The sequence below is a fragment of the Schistocerca nitens genome, chromosome 10, assembly GCF_023898315.1.
Source record: "Schistocerca nitens isolate TAMUIC-IGC-003100 chromosome 10, iqSchNite1.1, whole genome shotgun sequence".
In the NCBI taxonomy this organism is placed as follows: domain Eukaryota; kingdom Metazoa; phylum Arthropoda; class Insecta; order Orthoptera; family Acrididae; genus Schistocerca; species Schistocerca nitens.
In genome coordinates, this window is record NC_064623.1 from 76192142 (window position 1) to 76207708 (window position 15567).

The window sequence follows — 15567 nt, forward strand, 5'->3', positions numbered from 1 at the left end:
AGACGTCCCGCTCCCTACAAGACAACGCCTGTGGTTCCAACATGACGGTGCGCCGGCACATTTCAGTCGTTGTGTGCGTCGATTCCTGGACCGGAGGTTCCCAGAAACGTGGATTGGCAGAGGTGGTCCTGTACCGTGGCCTGTTCGATCCCCAGACATGTCCCCTCTGGACTTTTTGTGTGGGGAGAGATGCGCAACCTTGTTTACGCAACTCTTGTTGCATCAGAAGAGGATCTGGTTGCCTGGATTAACCTTTGTTTACGTGTCAATGGAGACATTTTTGAAAATCTACTGCAACTGAAATTGGGTTGTGTTAATGTGTTGTCTCTTGGTCATAAAAAATGGAAAAGTGTTTGTTGGTTTAATTAATTTGCCGCCAAAGAAATCTTCCTCTACCGGTTTAAATACTCCTCATAGGGAAAAATGATATTAGGGAAAAATATTAGTTTTGATGTCCCCTACAACCTCCCAGAGTTTGTCGGTTTAAATACTTTTCACCCTGTATGTACGCTTACTTATGAGTCACCACGTATAGAGAGATGTGGTACTTTATGATTTTGCATTAATCTTCACAGTCTACGACTTGTAGAAAAATATGTTCATTCAACAACACGTTGCTTAATAAAGGCACTATTGTTTTGTGAGGAAAGATTTCATGAACAAAAGTTATTAATTTTCAGGCTAAATAATTTACAAATCAAAACAGATTCAAAATATTCTAATAGTGGTAAAACATACAGATATTATAAAACTATGAAATGCATGATTGTAATTTGCTGTTTTAAAAATCTGTTTTGATAATGGTGATGGTGAAACATTGTAGATGGGGACCAAAAGGTTACTGATTGGGAACGTCCACATGGCGAAATATTAATCTTGAAGACGTAAAATTAAGTCTTGCGTGGAAGGCAATAATGAAGTGAGTGATGCGTTTGTGGTTACGAAAACGTGGCAAGCTGGGTTACATGTTACTGGATGGCACAAAGGTATATTTGTAGAGTAGATAGAAAAGTATTATAGGGGGTGGGGGAGTCCTATTATAAGGAACGATAGGGAAAAGAGTGTGAGATCTAATTGGGAAAACAGTTGCAAAGGAAGGATCTGTAATCTATGAAGAGAAGTGGGACTGGGTTCGTAAGTGTGGACATGAATGACTGAGAATGTGCCAAATAAATCTTGCAGGTGAATAAATTTGTTGACAGAATGAGATTTTCACTCTGCAGCGGAGTGTGCGCTGATATGAAACTTCCTGGCAGATTAAAACTGTGTGCCCGACCGAGACTCGAACTCGGGAGCTTTGCCTTTCGCGGGCAAGTGCTCTACCATCTGAGCTACCGAAGCACGACTCACGCCCGGTACTCACAGCTTTACTTCTGCCAGTATCTCGTCTCCTACCTTCCAAACTTTACAGAAGCTCTTCTGCGAAACCTTGCAGAACTAGCACTCCTGAAAGAAAGGATACTGCGGAGACATGGCTTAGCCACAGCCTGGGGGATGTTTCCAGAATGAGATTTTCACTCTGCAGCGGAGCGTGCGCTGATATGAAACTTTGTATATGTAAAGTTTGGAAGGTAGGAGACGAGATACTGGCAGAAGTAAAGCTGTGAGACCGGGCGTGAGTCGTGCTTCGGTAGCTCAGTTGGTAGAGCACTTGCCAGCGAAAGGCAAAGGTCCCGAGTTCGAGTCTCGGTCAGGCATACAGTTTTAATCTGCTAGGAAGTTTCATATCAGCGCACACTCCGCTGCAGCTTGAAAATCTCATTCTGGAAACATCCCCCAGGCTGTGGCTAAGCCATGTCTGCGCAATATCCTTTCTTTCAGGAGTGCTAGTTCTGCAAGATTCGCAGGAGAGCTTCTGTAAAGTTTGGAAGGTAGGAGACGAGATACTGGCAGAAGTAAAGCTGTGAGACCGGTCGTGAGTCGTGCTTCGGTAGCTCAGGTGGTAGAGCACTTGCCCGCGAAAGGCAAAGGTCCCGAGTTCGAGTCTCGGTCGGGCACACAGTTTTAATCTGCCAGGAAGTTTCAAATTTGTTGACGTCAGAATCAGGTATTTATAATATTCCAGCTATCATCAGCTCATTGTGTCGCTCTTTATTTTGTAGGCGCGGTGTTTTCAGCCAGCTAAGGTTGGCAGCAGCCAGAATCTGTCAATGGTGTTCCATTAGATATCTGTCATTTCAACTGCTCCCATCAACCACGCCGATGACGGTCTTGTTACAGTGCAAGTTTAGTAGGGGAATTTAGTTACTGTGGGTAGAACCTTGCTCACACAAGGCAGATTCGCGTAGTGTCTATGCGGCAGCTGCCACACGCAACATTCATAGCCAGTAATGGCTGCCAAGTCCACAGGTGTCAACCATATACGACTCAACACTCAGAAATTCGTGGTGACTAAAGTAACTCCAACTGGAATTTAATTTTTTTCGTAAAGTACCACATAATGAAGTGGCTTGTGATCATTTATATCTTGCACATACACGGCGGCTCCTGCATTCAACAACAGCCTGACAGTTGGGTGATATTTAGTGGCATAATGCAGTGGTGTCGAGCCACAGATGTTACATGTGCTTACTTCTGCTTTCGCCTCCAGTAGTGCTTTATGGTATTCGATCTAGTAGTCGCGGTGTTAACATTAGTACCACTGTTCAATAGGTCTGTGACAGTCACTGTGGCTTCGCATTTTATATTTTACTGCCATATGTTGTTGTTGAGCATCATACTACGGATCTTCGTTTTCTGCCTTACGACGACATTCACCGTAACAGCCTGCTTCCATGTGTAGTAATGTCTCAGGCTTGTCATTCTAAAACTTATAAATATAAATGGTCTTTTTCGTATCTGAACTTTACACACACAGAAGAGAGATAACAGTATGCAATATTAATTATGTTTGATATTTTACAAACTTTGCTTTTTTATGTGCTTGGGCAAGACATCTTTGTCCGTTATGTTAATTATTACCGCGCTCTTGCAGATTCACCTTTTATCTATATATTCGTATTTGAGATCATCAGCACCCGAAGACGTGGATGGTTCGTGCTGGACGATTATCTCTTCAATTTACGGATCCTTTCTTTGCCAAGCTAAGACACTCAACAATCTTACAAATAACTAGTGACACAAAATAAAACATACATGGATTAGTAATAATTATATTCTGAGATAGAAACATAGTTTAAAAATACACTTACATCATGTGATTACGAGTGCCGCTGATTGCAATTCGTGAATAAAATATTGAAATAATACAATGTTAATCGCCGTGAACCACACACGTCTGATCTGTCAGGACCCGTCAAACAAAAGGTAACCTATACTTTCGTCATCTGACTATCGTAATTCTTCCACTGTTTTCCAGCGGCTGCAGACAATGCTTGCACAGCCGTGGATTTCATCTGTGGTTTTTCATTATATCTTTATTTTTCAACTTATAACTACGAATTTTTCCTAAATAACCGCTCAGCGTGCAAATGTGCCTTTAAAAACTAATGTCGCAAGTGGTGAGTGATACACTTCTGTTTTTTTTAAAATAAAAACACGATAAAAAAGTAAAGTCACTCCCAAAGAAATAACTTTTTTTGCAACAGTTAGTTTTCATTTTCATTTGCATTCAAACAGATGGTAACGTGCAATTTCTTTGCATTCAAATGTAAAAATATGTAATATAAGGTGTTTCAGATAGAAGATTTTAACACTAAAATTGTTATAGTTATTATTGTTATTGTTATTGTTCTTATTATTGTTTCCTCTAGAATTTTTCTACGATTACTTACGAAATTTATAATGTCAATTATCAGAGTTATAAATTACACATAACATTGTCTTTGTGTATATCGATCTCAAACAATATCTTAGTGTGGCAAAATATATCGCTGAGCTGTGTGGTTAGCGGCGGGTTTTCTGTCGTTGTGAGGCAAGTGTTTATTACTTTTTGTTGAGGACTGTATGCCGTGAGCCAATGTGATGACAATGCTAACATTTTTATAGAATCGTTTTGTCTTTCAGTATCTGAGTGCTATGGTGTGTCGTCCAAAACTAAGTATTAAAATAAGGAAATAATCATGACTAAAACTTACAACAAATCATTTAAGCAGACGTGTAACAAAAATCACTATCCTCGATCTTTCCTCACCAAACATGAAACATACTTCTAGATATATTATGCCAGTGGGAAACACGGAGAAATGTACAAAACAGTGATAAAGATAAATAGTATACAATTTTACTATGTGAATTCACCCCTTTTTCGCGTTCTCAAAGAACTGATAATTATTTACACAGACCACATCACTGTTCACCATTCAGGTTTGCTGAACAGTTTTAAATATTATTTCTATCCCTGTACAGAAGAGTAGGTTACAACCTCCACAGTAGCACCTACCTTACCAGAACCCGAATGGTCTCGACACTACCAATGGCTGCGGCACATTCGCCTGTCAACCTTTGAGTTGCAGTTCAAGTCGTTATTCGTTGCTTCTCAGCATAGCACTTAGCAATGATGAGCAACCGTCAATATTTTGCAGTTGTAAATTAGCTGCAGCCTCTACAATCAGCCAAACAAAAGTTTTCAGAGTTCAAAAGCGTGTATTACGTACTGTTTGTGGAGTAAATTCACGGACGTCCTGTAGAAACCTCTTCAAAGAACTGGGTATACTAACTACTGCCTCTCAGTATATTTACTCCTTAATGAAATTTGTCCTAAATAATATATCTCTTTTTCCAACAAACAGCTTAGTTCATACATACAATACCAGGAACAAAAAAGATCTGTACAAGGACTTAAAAGCACTTACTTTAGTTCAAAAAGGGGTCCACTACTAAGGAACACACATCTTCAATAATTTTCCAGCAAACATAAAAAATTTAGTTACAAATAAAGATCAGTATAAAAGGAGACTGAAAGACTTACTAGTGGCCAACTCCTTCTACTCCATTGACGAATTTTTTAATAGAAACAAATGATGTATGTATATATTCATACTATTAGTATTATTATTTCACCTTTTTTTAAAAAATTGACATGTTCCACATCCACGAGGATCTCCTCATCACGGATCTATGGAACGAAAAAATATCTAATCTAATCAATCTAAAAAAGTGCCACTATAGCTGGCAGCAAGATGTAGAAATGTGATACGAGACTTGTCGTTTACTCAGACTATTGCTCCATCCTCGAGGTGATTTTTTACGCAGTGCATAGAACTAGACCGTGCTGCATAGTGCAGTGGAGTGACGCCCTCGACATTCTGTACGTGAATATTGGCTGTGTCACGGACACCAACTGCTCGATGCTGTTTCAGAGTAAGTCTCAGCTTCACACAATAGCCTGACGCACGCTCCTCGACCAGATCCGGCAGTAAAGTAGGGTGCCATGTGACCATCTTGATTCACTCGTTCGATGCCTGCCCTGGGCTCGAGCAACGGTCTCCCACATTCAGTACAGAATCCCAAAGACTCTTCATAATCTCATTGTCACTGTAACCGAAGGCTAACTGCAGTGGTGTATCACCATTGTTGTCTATCTGGTTCATGTCAGCTCCTGCCTCCACCAGTACCCTGGCGCAAGCCGTAGGGCCTCCTTCTGTCGCCCAGTGTAGCGGTGTCCTACCGGCATCATCCTTCGCCTGGGCATCTGCGCCCGCCTCGAGGAGGTCCATCACAGAGCCGAGGTAGCCGACCTGCGCGGCCAAGTGCAGCGCCGTCTTTCCGTCGGCGTTCCTCGCTGCCACGTCCGCCTTCGCGTCCACCAGCTGCCTGACACACACGGGCGTGACTGTGCGCGCCGCCTCGTGCAGAGCAGTGTCACCATTGTTGTCTCTCTCGTCCACATCAGCTCCTTCTTCCAGCAGTACCCTGACGCAGGCTGGAGAGCCTCCTTTCACCGCCCAGTGTAGCGCTGTCCTACCAAAACCGTCCTTCTCCCGGATGTCTGCGCCTCCTTTCAGGAGGTGCCTCAGACAGTCTGGGCTGCATCTCCGTCCGGCGAAATACAGCGCGGTGAAACCGTCAGCGTTCTTCGCCGTCACGTCCGCTTCCGCTTGCACCAGCTGCCTCACGCACTCTGCGTTGCCTCTGTCCGCCGCCAGGTGCAGAGGTGTGTCCAGGATGTCACTCACTGGACTGTGGTGAGCGCCTGCACTTAACAGGTGTTCCAAACACTCCTCGTCGCCATTCCGTGCAGCATAGTGCAGCGCTGTGAAGCCATTCGCATCTGCCGACTCCAGGTTTTCGACTGCATTGGCCAGCAACCTGACACATTCTGCGTTCCTCCTGATGGTTGCCACGTGCAGTGGCGTGCAGCATTCAGAGTCCTGTGCGAGGGCGTCTGCGCCAGCCTCCAGCAGTAGCTCCACACTCTGGGCTCTGCCGATCGCTGCCGCACAGTGCAGCGGAGTTCTGCCTTTCTTGTCTCTCACACTGACGTCAGCACCCGCAGAATGTAGCAATTTTATACATTCCACCTTACCAGATTTTGCTGCCAAATGTATCGCTGATTCACCCCGATTGTTCTGCGCATTGACGCCGGCTCCGGTTCCGATCAGTTGCCTTACACGTTCGCAGTCGCCTCTTCTTGCCGCTTCGTGCAACGTCGCCTCACCAACTGCGTTGACGCGCACGACTCCGTCGCCTGCTGCTGTCAGCTGCTGGAGTGCGCTGTTGCCAAACCCCTCTTCACGAAGAGGCACCCGTCTGCTCTTGTCCAGTCGACTCCTTCCACTGGCGCCCTGGTGCATCTCCAATGCTGGAGACTCAACAGTTGTTGAATTTCTCTTCAGGTCTTCTACTTTAAACGTAAGTAGCTTCAAGATCTGTAAGTAGTAATGAGGTATTAGAATGAATACAGCAATACTAGTCATAATTTTTGTATTTATATCTACAGATTAGAAAAAAATAGCTATTGGCCCTCTACCAGAAATATTTACTACTGGCCATTGAAATTGCTACACCACGAAGATGACGTGCTACAGACGCGAAATTTAACCGACAGGAAGAAGATGCTGAGATATGCAAATGGTTAGCTTTTCAGAGCATTCACACAAAGTTGGCGCCGGTGGCGACACCTACAACGTGCTGACACGAGGAAAGTTTCCAACCGATTTCTCATACACAAACAACAGTTGACCGGTGTTGCCTGGTGAAACGTTGTTGTGATGCCTCGTGTAAGGAGGAGAAATGCGTACCATCACGTTTCCGACTTTGATAAAGGTCGGATTGTAGACTATCGCGATTGCGGTTTGTCGTATCGTGACATTGCTGCTCGCGTTGGTCGAGATCCAGTGACTGTTAGCAGAATATGGAATCGATGGGTTCAGGAGGATAATACGGAACGCCGTGCTGGATCCCAACGGCCCCGTATCACCAGTATCTTATCCGCATGGCTGTGACGGATCGTGCAGCCACGTCTCGATCCCCGAGTCAACAGATGGGGACGTTTGCAAGACAACAACCATCGGCACGAACAGTTCGACGACGTTTGCAGCAGCATGGACTATCAGCTCGGAGTCCATGGCTGTGTTTAGCCTTGACGCTGCATCACAGACAGGAGCGCATGCGATGGTGTACTCAACGACGAACCTGGGTGCACGAAAGACAAAACGTCATTTCTGTTTACAGCATCATGATGGTCGCATCCGTGTTTGGCGACATCACGGTGAAAGCACATTGGAAGCGTGTATTCGTCATCGCCATACTGTCGTATCACCCGGCGTGATGGTATGGGGTGCCATTGCTTACACGTCTCGGTCACCACTTGTTCGCATTGATGGCACTTTGAACAGTGGACGTTACATTTCAGATGTATTACGACCCGTGGCTCTACCCTTCATTCGATCCCTGCAAAACCCTACATTTCAGCAGGATAATGCACGACCGCATGTTGCAGGTCCTGTACAGGCCTTTCTGGATACAGAAAATGTTCGACTGCTGCCCTGGCCAGCACATTCTCCAGATCTGTCACCAACTGAAAACGTCTGGTCAATGGTGGCCGAGCAACTGGCTCGTCACAATACGCCAGTCACTACTCTTGATGAAGTGTGCTATCGTGTTGAAGCTGCACGGGCAGCTGTACTTGTACACGCCAACCAGGCTCTGTTTGACTCAATGCGCTGGCGTATCAAGGCCGTTATTACGGCCAGAGGTGATTGTTCTGGGCACTGATTTCTCAGGATCTATGCACCCAAATTGTGTGAAAATGTAATCACATGTCAGTTCTAGTATAATGCATTTGTCCAAGTAATACTCGTTTCTCATGTGCATTTCTTCTTGGTGTAGCAATTTTAATGGGTGTAATATCAACTACGTAAATAATAAGGATCGATCGAAAAGTTTCTAGTCGAAGGTCATACAGTGCGTAATTGGTCTGCGAATCACCCAAAATCGCCATGAGAATTGAGGCAACTATCCTAGCGACGCAGCATGTTGAACATACCCCCTTGGTAAAACACGATGTTCCGCTGCTGCATGAAGACGTCCGCAACTGCCTGACATACATTCTTGTCCGAGAGGAACTGTCGCCCTTTCACGGCGTTTTCTAAGGTACCAGACGCGTGATAATAACTTAAGGGCTCTAGGGAGTGTGCTCGAGTGTCTTACCGTTGTCCGTAATGCATTAGGCTGGCCTTCCATACCGACCGGCGGCGTGTGTCGAATCGCGACCGGCACGGAATGTGGCGCAACATTCCACTACGGTCATTTCGACAGTCATGCTGCCCCCATACACATTCTTTTTTCTCCAATAGATGTCTATCGGTGTTCGTCCTTCGGCAGTCAAGAAAAGAATAATAGCTCGTCGGTTCTGTTTGGACGTATTTGGTAATAACGTCGCCGTATTTCACGTTTCCGCATTTACTGCACTCACGTTGGAAAGCCATGAATCCCACACTTATATCTTGCCTATACGTCGGCGCTTATACAGGGTGGTCCATTGATAGTGACCGGGCCTAATATCTCACGAAATAAGCGTCAAACGAAAAAATTACAAAGAACGAAACTCGTCTAGCTTGAAGGGAGTAACCAGATGGCGCTATGGTTGGCCCGCTAGATAGCGCTGCCATAGGTCAAACGGATATCAACTGCGTTTTCTAAAATAGGAACCCCCATTTTTTATTACATATTCGTGTAGTGCGTAAAGAAATATAAATGTTTTAGTTGGACCACTTTTTTCGCTTTGTGATAGATGGCGCTGTAATAGTCACAAACGTATGAATACGTTTTATCACGTAACATTCCGCCAGTACGGACGGTATTTGCTTCGTGATACATTACCCGTGTTAAAATGGACCGTTTACCAATTGCGGAAAAGGACGATATCGTGTTGATGTATGGCTGTTGTGATCGAAATGCCCAACGGGCGTGTGCTATGTATGCTGCTCGGTATCCTGGACGACATCATCCAAGAGCCCGGACCGTTCGTCGGATAGTTACGTTATTTAAGGAAGCAGGAAGTGTTCAGCCACATGTGAAACGTCAACCACGACTTGCAACAAATGATGATGCCCAAGTAAGTGTTTAAGCTGCTGTCGCGGCTAATCCGCATATCAGTAGCAGACAAATTTCGCGAGAATCGGGAATCCCAAAAACGTCGGTGTTGAGAATGCTACATCAACATCGTTTGCACCCGTACCATATTTCTATGCACCAGGAATTGCATGGCGACGACTTTGAACGTCGTGTAGAGTTCTGCCATTCTGCCACTGGGCCCAAGAGAAATTACGGGACGATGACAGATTCTTTGCACGCGTTATATTTAGCGACGAAGCGTCATTCACCAACAGCGGTAACGTAAACCGGCGTAATATGCACTACTGGGGAACGGAAAATCCACGACGGCTGCGACAAGTGGAACATCAGCGACCTTGGCGAGTTAATGTATGTTGCGGCATTATGGGAGGAAGGATAACTGGCCCCCATTTTATCGATGGCAATCTAAATGGTGCAATGTATGCTGATTTCCTACTTTATGTTCTACCGCTGTTACTATAAGATGTTTTACTGCATGACAGAATGACGATGTACTTCCAACATGATGGATGTCCGACACATAGCTCGCGTGCGGTTGCGGTATTGAATAGCACATTTCATGGCACGTGGATTGGTCGTCGAAGCACCATACCATGGTCCGCACGTTCACAGGATCTGACGTCCTCAGATTTTCTTTCTGTGGGAAAAGTTGAAGCTTATTTCCTATCGTGGTCCACCGACAACGACTGAGAACATGCGTCTGCGCATTGTCAATGCATGTGCGAACCCGTACCCGTACGGAAGGCGAACTACACGCTGTTGAGAGGAATGTCGTTCCACGTATTGCCAAATGCATTGAGGTTGGCGGACATCATTTTGAGCATTTATTGCATTAATGTGGTATCTACAGGTAATCACGTTGTAACAGCATGCGTTCTCAGAAATGAAAAGTTCACAAAGGTAAATGTATCACATTGGGACAACCGTTAAGTTCACAAAGGTACATGTATCACATTGGAACAACCGAAATAAAATGTTCAAACGTACCTACGTTCTGTATTTTAATTTAAAAAACCTTCCTGTTACCAACTGTTAGTCTAAAATTGTGAGCCATATGTTTGTGGCTATTACAAAGCGAAAAAAGTGGTCCAAGTAAAACATTCATATTTCTTTACGTACTACTCGAATATGTAATAAAAATGTGGGTTCCTATTTAAAAAACGCAGTTGACACCCGTTTGACCTATGACAGCGCCATCTAGCGAGCCAACCATAGCGCCATCTGATTTCCCCCTTCAAGTTAGACAAGTTTCGTTCTTTGTAGTTTTTTCGTTTAACTCGTATTTCGTGAGATATTTGGCCCGGTCACGATCAATGGACCACCCTGTATACCCGCATGGGAGTCGCGCTACACTGCATGTAGCTGCAGCAACGCTCTCAAAGGGAAATCTCCTCAGCAGGTATGCACGGCGTTTGTCTGCCATGCGTGGCCACCCATCCTACGGCTCCTTCTGAGATAACTCCTATGGTCGCCAGTATGGGGCCTCCCTCTTCTCTGTTACCTCCTGGAGTCCGCCTTAGGGACTTGCTCCGGCGGCTTAAATTCACATTACTTGCAGTTTTCCCATTGGGTGTGGACCCCCTTCGTGAAGTGGCCCGTGTTAACCTCGGCCTTCATTCGCTTTCAGCCTCGCTCTATTGCCTTCAGTTTCACGATTTCGCACGGAACTTTCTGTACACTGACGGCTCTCGGACTGACTGTGGTTCGGGTGTGCCTTCTACATCTACATCTACATCCACACTCCGCAAGCCACCTTCCGGTGTGTGGCGGAGGGTACCTTGAGTACCTCTATCGGTTCTCCCTTCTATTCCAGTCTCGTATTGTTCGTGGAAAGAAGGATTGTCGGTATGCCTCTGTGTGGGCTCTAATCTCTCCGATTTTATCCTCATGGTCTCTTCGCGAGATATACGTAGGAGGGAGCAATATACTGTTTGACTCCTCAGTGAAGGTATGTTCTCGAAACTTCAACAAAAGCCTGTACCGAGCTACTGAGCGTCTCACCTGCAGAGTCTTCCACTGGATGGTTCAAATGGCTCTGAGCACTATGGGAGGTCATCAGTCCCCTAGAACTTAGAACTACTTAAACTTAACTAACCTAAGGACATCACACACATCCATGCCCGAGGCAAGATTCGAACCTGCGACCGTAGCGGTCGCACGGTTCCAGACTGTAGCGCCTAGATCCGCTCAGCCACACCGGCCGGCTCCATTTTAAATCACTCCTAATGAGTACTCCCAGATAATTTATGGAATTAACTGCTTCCAGTTGCTGACCTGCTATATTGTAGCTAAATGATAAGGGATCTTTCTTTCTATGTATTCCCAGCGGCTTGGGCGACATCCTCTCTACCGTCCCGCCGGGAGGAGGTCATTGTCACCAGGTTACATATTGGGCACTGCCTTTTTAGACATCGTCCTTTGTTAAGTAGCGTTCCCCCACCACTTTGTACATATTGCGCTCAAGTTTTAACTGTCCGACACTTCCTGACGAAGTGCCCATTTTTTTTAACCCTTTACGTTCCTGCTTGCGTTTTCCGTCTGAGTTATCGGCCGTTTTAGCAAATGACGAGCGGGCTGTCGACCACTTCCTTACTTTTTTTACTTTGTATCCGTCATAGCAATATGGCGAAGGCCATTTAATTTTTAGTTCTGGACCTCCGTTTCTGTTTGGTATCTTTTGTAGCCCTTTCTCCACGTTCCTGTTTGTAGCTGTCTTCTCCTACTCCAATTGGGATTGACGTTTAGTCGTGTTCTACAGTTTTAACTTTGACGCGTATGACCCCAGCTGTTTTTGCGCCCTAAAAAAAAAGAAAAAACAAAAAAAGCAATTGGAAACATTTTGATCGCCTCTTGTATGAATACAGCTAGCATCAATTACAGCAACAAAATCTCATTTCCTAAAAAAAAACCAATTAGCCGCTTATGTGGAAAATACCACATCACTCTGAAACACTAACACAACTATATACGCTATGTTTCGACGCACCTCGCAGCAGTCCCCTTGTAATGGTACTTGAATTACTCAACCTCTCGATACCAGCAATATTCTACTGTGTTTCTGTAAAATAGTTAACATATTTCTGTGACAACATTCAGATTTGATTTCATTAATATAGAGGTACTTTGATACATCGATATATTTATATTGCAATGATATTATTCTTATGTGTATTCCTTCTTTTGTCACTATGATCTTTGACGTACTTGTAACTCTGATTTTTGGGCGCGTAAGCGCTTATTAGAGAGCAAAGTCTTGGTCGTCATGTTGAAAAGACGCAAATTGTAGTCAGTTTATGAAATGTGAACTTTAACAGTGAGGAAGATATTTTCGAGTATGTTTTATATTGTGAAGTGATGATGCAACAAAAGTAATAAAAAAGAAATGTAACTTAAATTCGGAGTGCTGATTACTTTTTTACATCAACATTGTCCTAACTTGCAAAAGTTTAATCTTCAAGAATGGTCTATGAAACACATCAATAAAACTTTTGAATATCGCAGAATAACACCTAGGCCTCTTGGCATCCGGGCTTGGAATCATCACTACCTAGATTTTCGACGATTGAGCCATGAGTTCACAACGAGACCAGCGTGGGAAACACGAAAAGATAAGTGCCTAGTTTATCCATTATTTCAAGAAATGACTTTATTAACTGTGCTCTAACGATACCTGCCACATAATATAACTTTGTTGTTGCCCGAAAATGAAATTATTTAGCAGCGTGAGCAACACTACAGTCATAATTAATTTTTGACCTTTGTTGTGGTAGGGTTGTTAGACCCTTCAGGCTGGGAGTAGAATGAACTGTGACAGGCAGTGGAAACAGAACAATGGACCGGAACAGCTCCAAGTTGCTGTCATACCTTACTGCAGTTGAATCAGAAACTGCATAGCCAAGGTCACGGTACAATTAAGACAATATTCCAGAGAGTCCAAAATACCCGAGATCTATTAGGAAACGTGATGGATTTGGTAGGCAGGCCTTTACGAACTTAGAAGTGATTGCGGTGATAGCTACTTTGGCGAAGCCGGAAGACCGATTAGCAGTCGCGGATCGGAGTGTGGATGCTATGTACGACAGGGCAGCATAGCAAATCGGCAATATCTGCAAACCATCTCCAATGCTAATTTCCGAGAATGCCATGTGCTTTCTAGGCAGCCACCGATCAAGCAGCGGAAATTCAGGGTGGCTTAAAAAAGTGGAAAAAAAATACCGCCTCAATGGCTTAAACAGAGAGAAGACATGAAGATCCCGTTCTGCAGGGGTGTCTCTGAGCCAGCCGCCTCTTCACGAGACCTGGAGAAATGTCACGCGACAGCGATGTGTCGCTGCAGAAGAAATGTTGCTCCGTGAACAAGCTGCCTACTGGATGTTCGCTGCCAGTCACCTGCAGCAGTAGTGTAGAACGTACAGCCACAGATCTGCGGCCATCTAGACCTCGAGCTGTCCAATGACGAAGCGAAGTGTGACATCAGTTGTCACCTGATAACCAAATTATACGGTACATATTGTAAACACTCAGGAATTCAGTGACCCTGAGGAGGATCACTGCAAAGATGTTCGAAGCGACATTTTTATAATTACTTCGGCGTCTCACAATGACGCAGCATAACACTCATAAGGAAGCTTAGACGCTTGCACCTATTTGCTGCGTTTAAATGATTTGATTTTCCGATCAGTGTTCGGATGTAGCCTATAATCAGGGAATGAAATACTCTATTTATATCTGGTACAGATCACTTCATTGTATCACCCTGATTTGGTGTTTATGTATCCACATAGATTATGGGCTGAGTCCGAACACTGGTCAGATTCTAAAACACCTTACGCACAGTTGAGTGATGTTTTTCTGTAAACACGTTTTCATGTAGGAAGACGTCGTTCAGAAAATTATTTCGTAATGTCTGATCTTTGTTTACTGTTAGCGTAAGACAAGCGTGTTTTTACTTGAAATATAAAATAATTCAGGAATAAAAACTAAAATCTACATCCTAGGATGTTGCATATAGATATTTTTCTGTATTTGTTGAACCAGTGGAACACCGTGAAACAGGAGGCTCTTATTCGAAGAGGCGGTACGAGAATCATAGATCTGCGTGCTGTCTCGATGGAGAACTCTTGTCTTCGAACACAGAATTTGTGTGTGCCTGCTAATTCTTAACGTTGCGTCGCTGTCCTATTGCACTTATTCAAGACGTACTTATTTGTGACCATATACGATCTGTAGTTGATCGTAACTTATAAAAAGATGCTTCTTGTTGCATCCCCGTCACATTGCTGTTAAGCAAAAACTGTATATGATTAGGGATTATCTATCTCTACGGCTGTAAACCTTCTGTCACTGACTATGACTTCCATGTGAGAGCTGATTTCTTGAATTGCAGCCATATTATCGTGAGGCAAAAATTGTTAAAGGATCAGTAACATACTTGTAGTAGTAAACCTTCTTTCATTGATTCTAACCTCTGTGTAAGTGCAGATTTTTATTGTTGCACGGCTGCCATATTGTAGTTAGGCAAAATGAGTATACGATGAGAATTATTTAGTTATCTGTGGCTATAAATATTCACTTATTGATTGTAACAATATCTGAATTAAGTAACTGTCACATAACAATATGTGAAGCTGTAACCAGTTCGATTTTACACAGAGCACGCGAAGGAACTTGCCCCCCTTCTTGCAGCGGTGTACCGTAGGTCTCTAGATGAGCGTAGCGTTCCAAAGGATTGTAAAAGGGCACAGGTCATCCCAGTTTTCAAGAAGGGACGTCGAACAGATGTGCAGAACTATAGACCTACATCTCTAACGTCGATCAGTTGTAGAATTTTGGAACACGTATTATGTTCGAGTATAATGACTTTTCTGGAGACTAGAAATCTACTCTGTAGGAATCAGCATGGGTTTCGAAAAAGACGATCGTGTGAAACCCAGCATGCGCTATTCGTCCACGAGACTCAGAGGGCCATAGACACGGGTTCCCAGATAGATGCCGTGTTTCTTGACTTCCGCAAGGTGTTCGATACAGTTCCCCACAGTCGTTTAATGA

The 15567-nt window shown here is 44.1% G+C and overlaps 1 protein-coding gene across 1 annotated transcript in view; it reads right to left on the minus strand.

Moving 5' to 3' along the window:
* Nucleotides 1–3735: 3735 nt before the first annotated feature.
* The window catches only part of LOC126210233 (putative ankyrin repeat protein RF_0381), a 60712-nt gene continuing 48880 nt past the window's right edge, over nt 3736–15567 (minus strand). The window contains exon 4 of the mRNA XM_049939421.1: nt 3736–6809. Within this exon, the coding sequence (XP_049795378.1) occupies nt 5388–6809 (1422 nt within the window). The 3' untranslated portion in view covers nt 3736–5387. The remainder of the gene's footprint in view (nt 6810–15567) is intronic.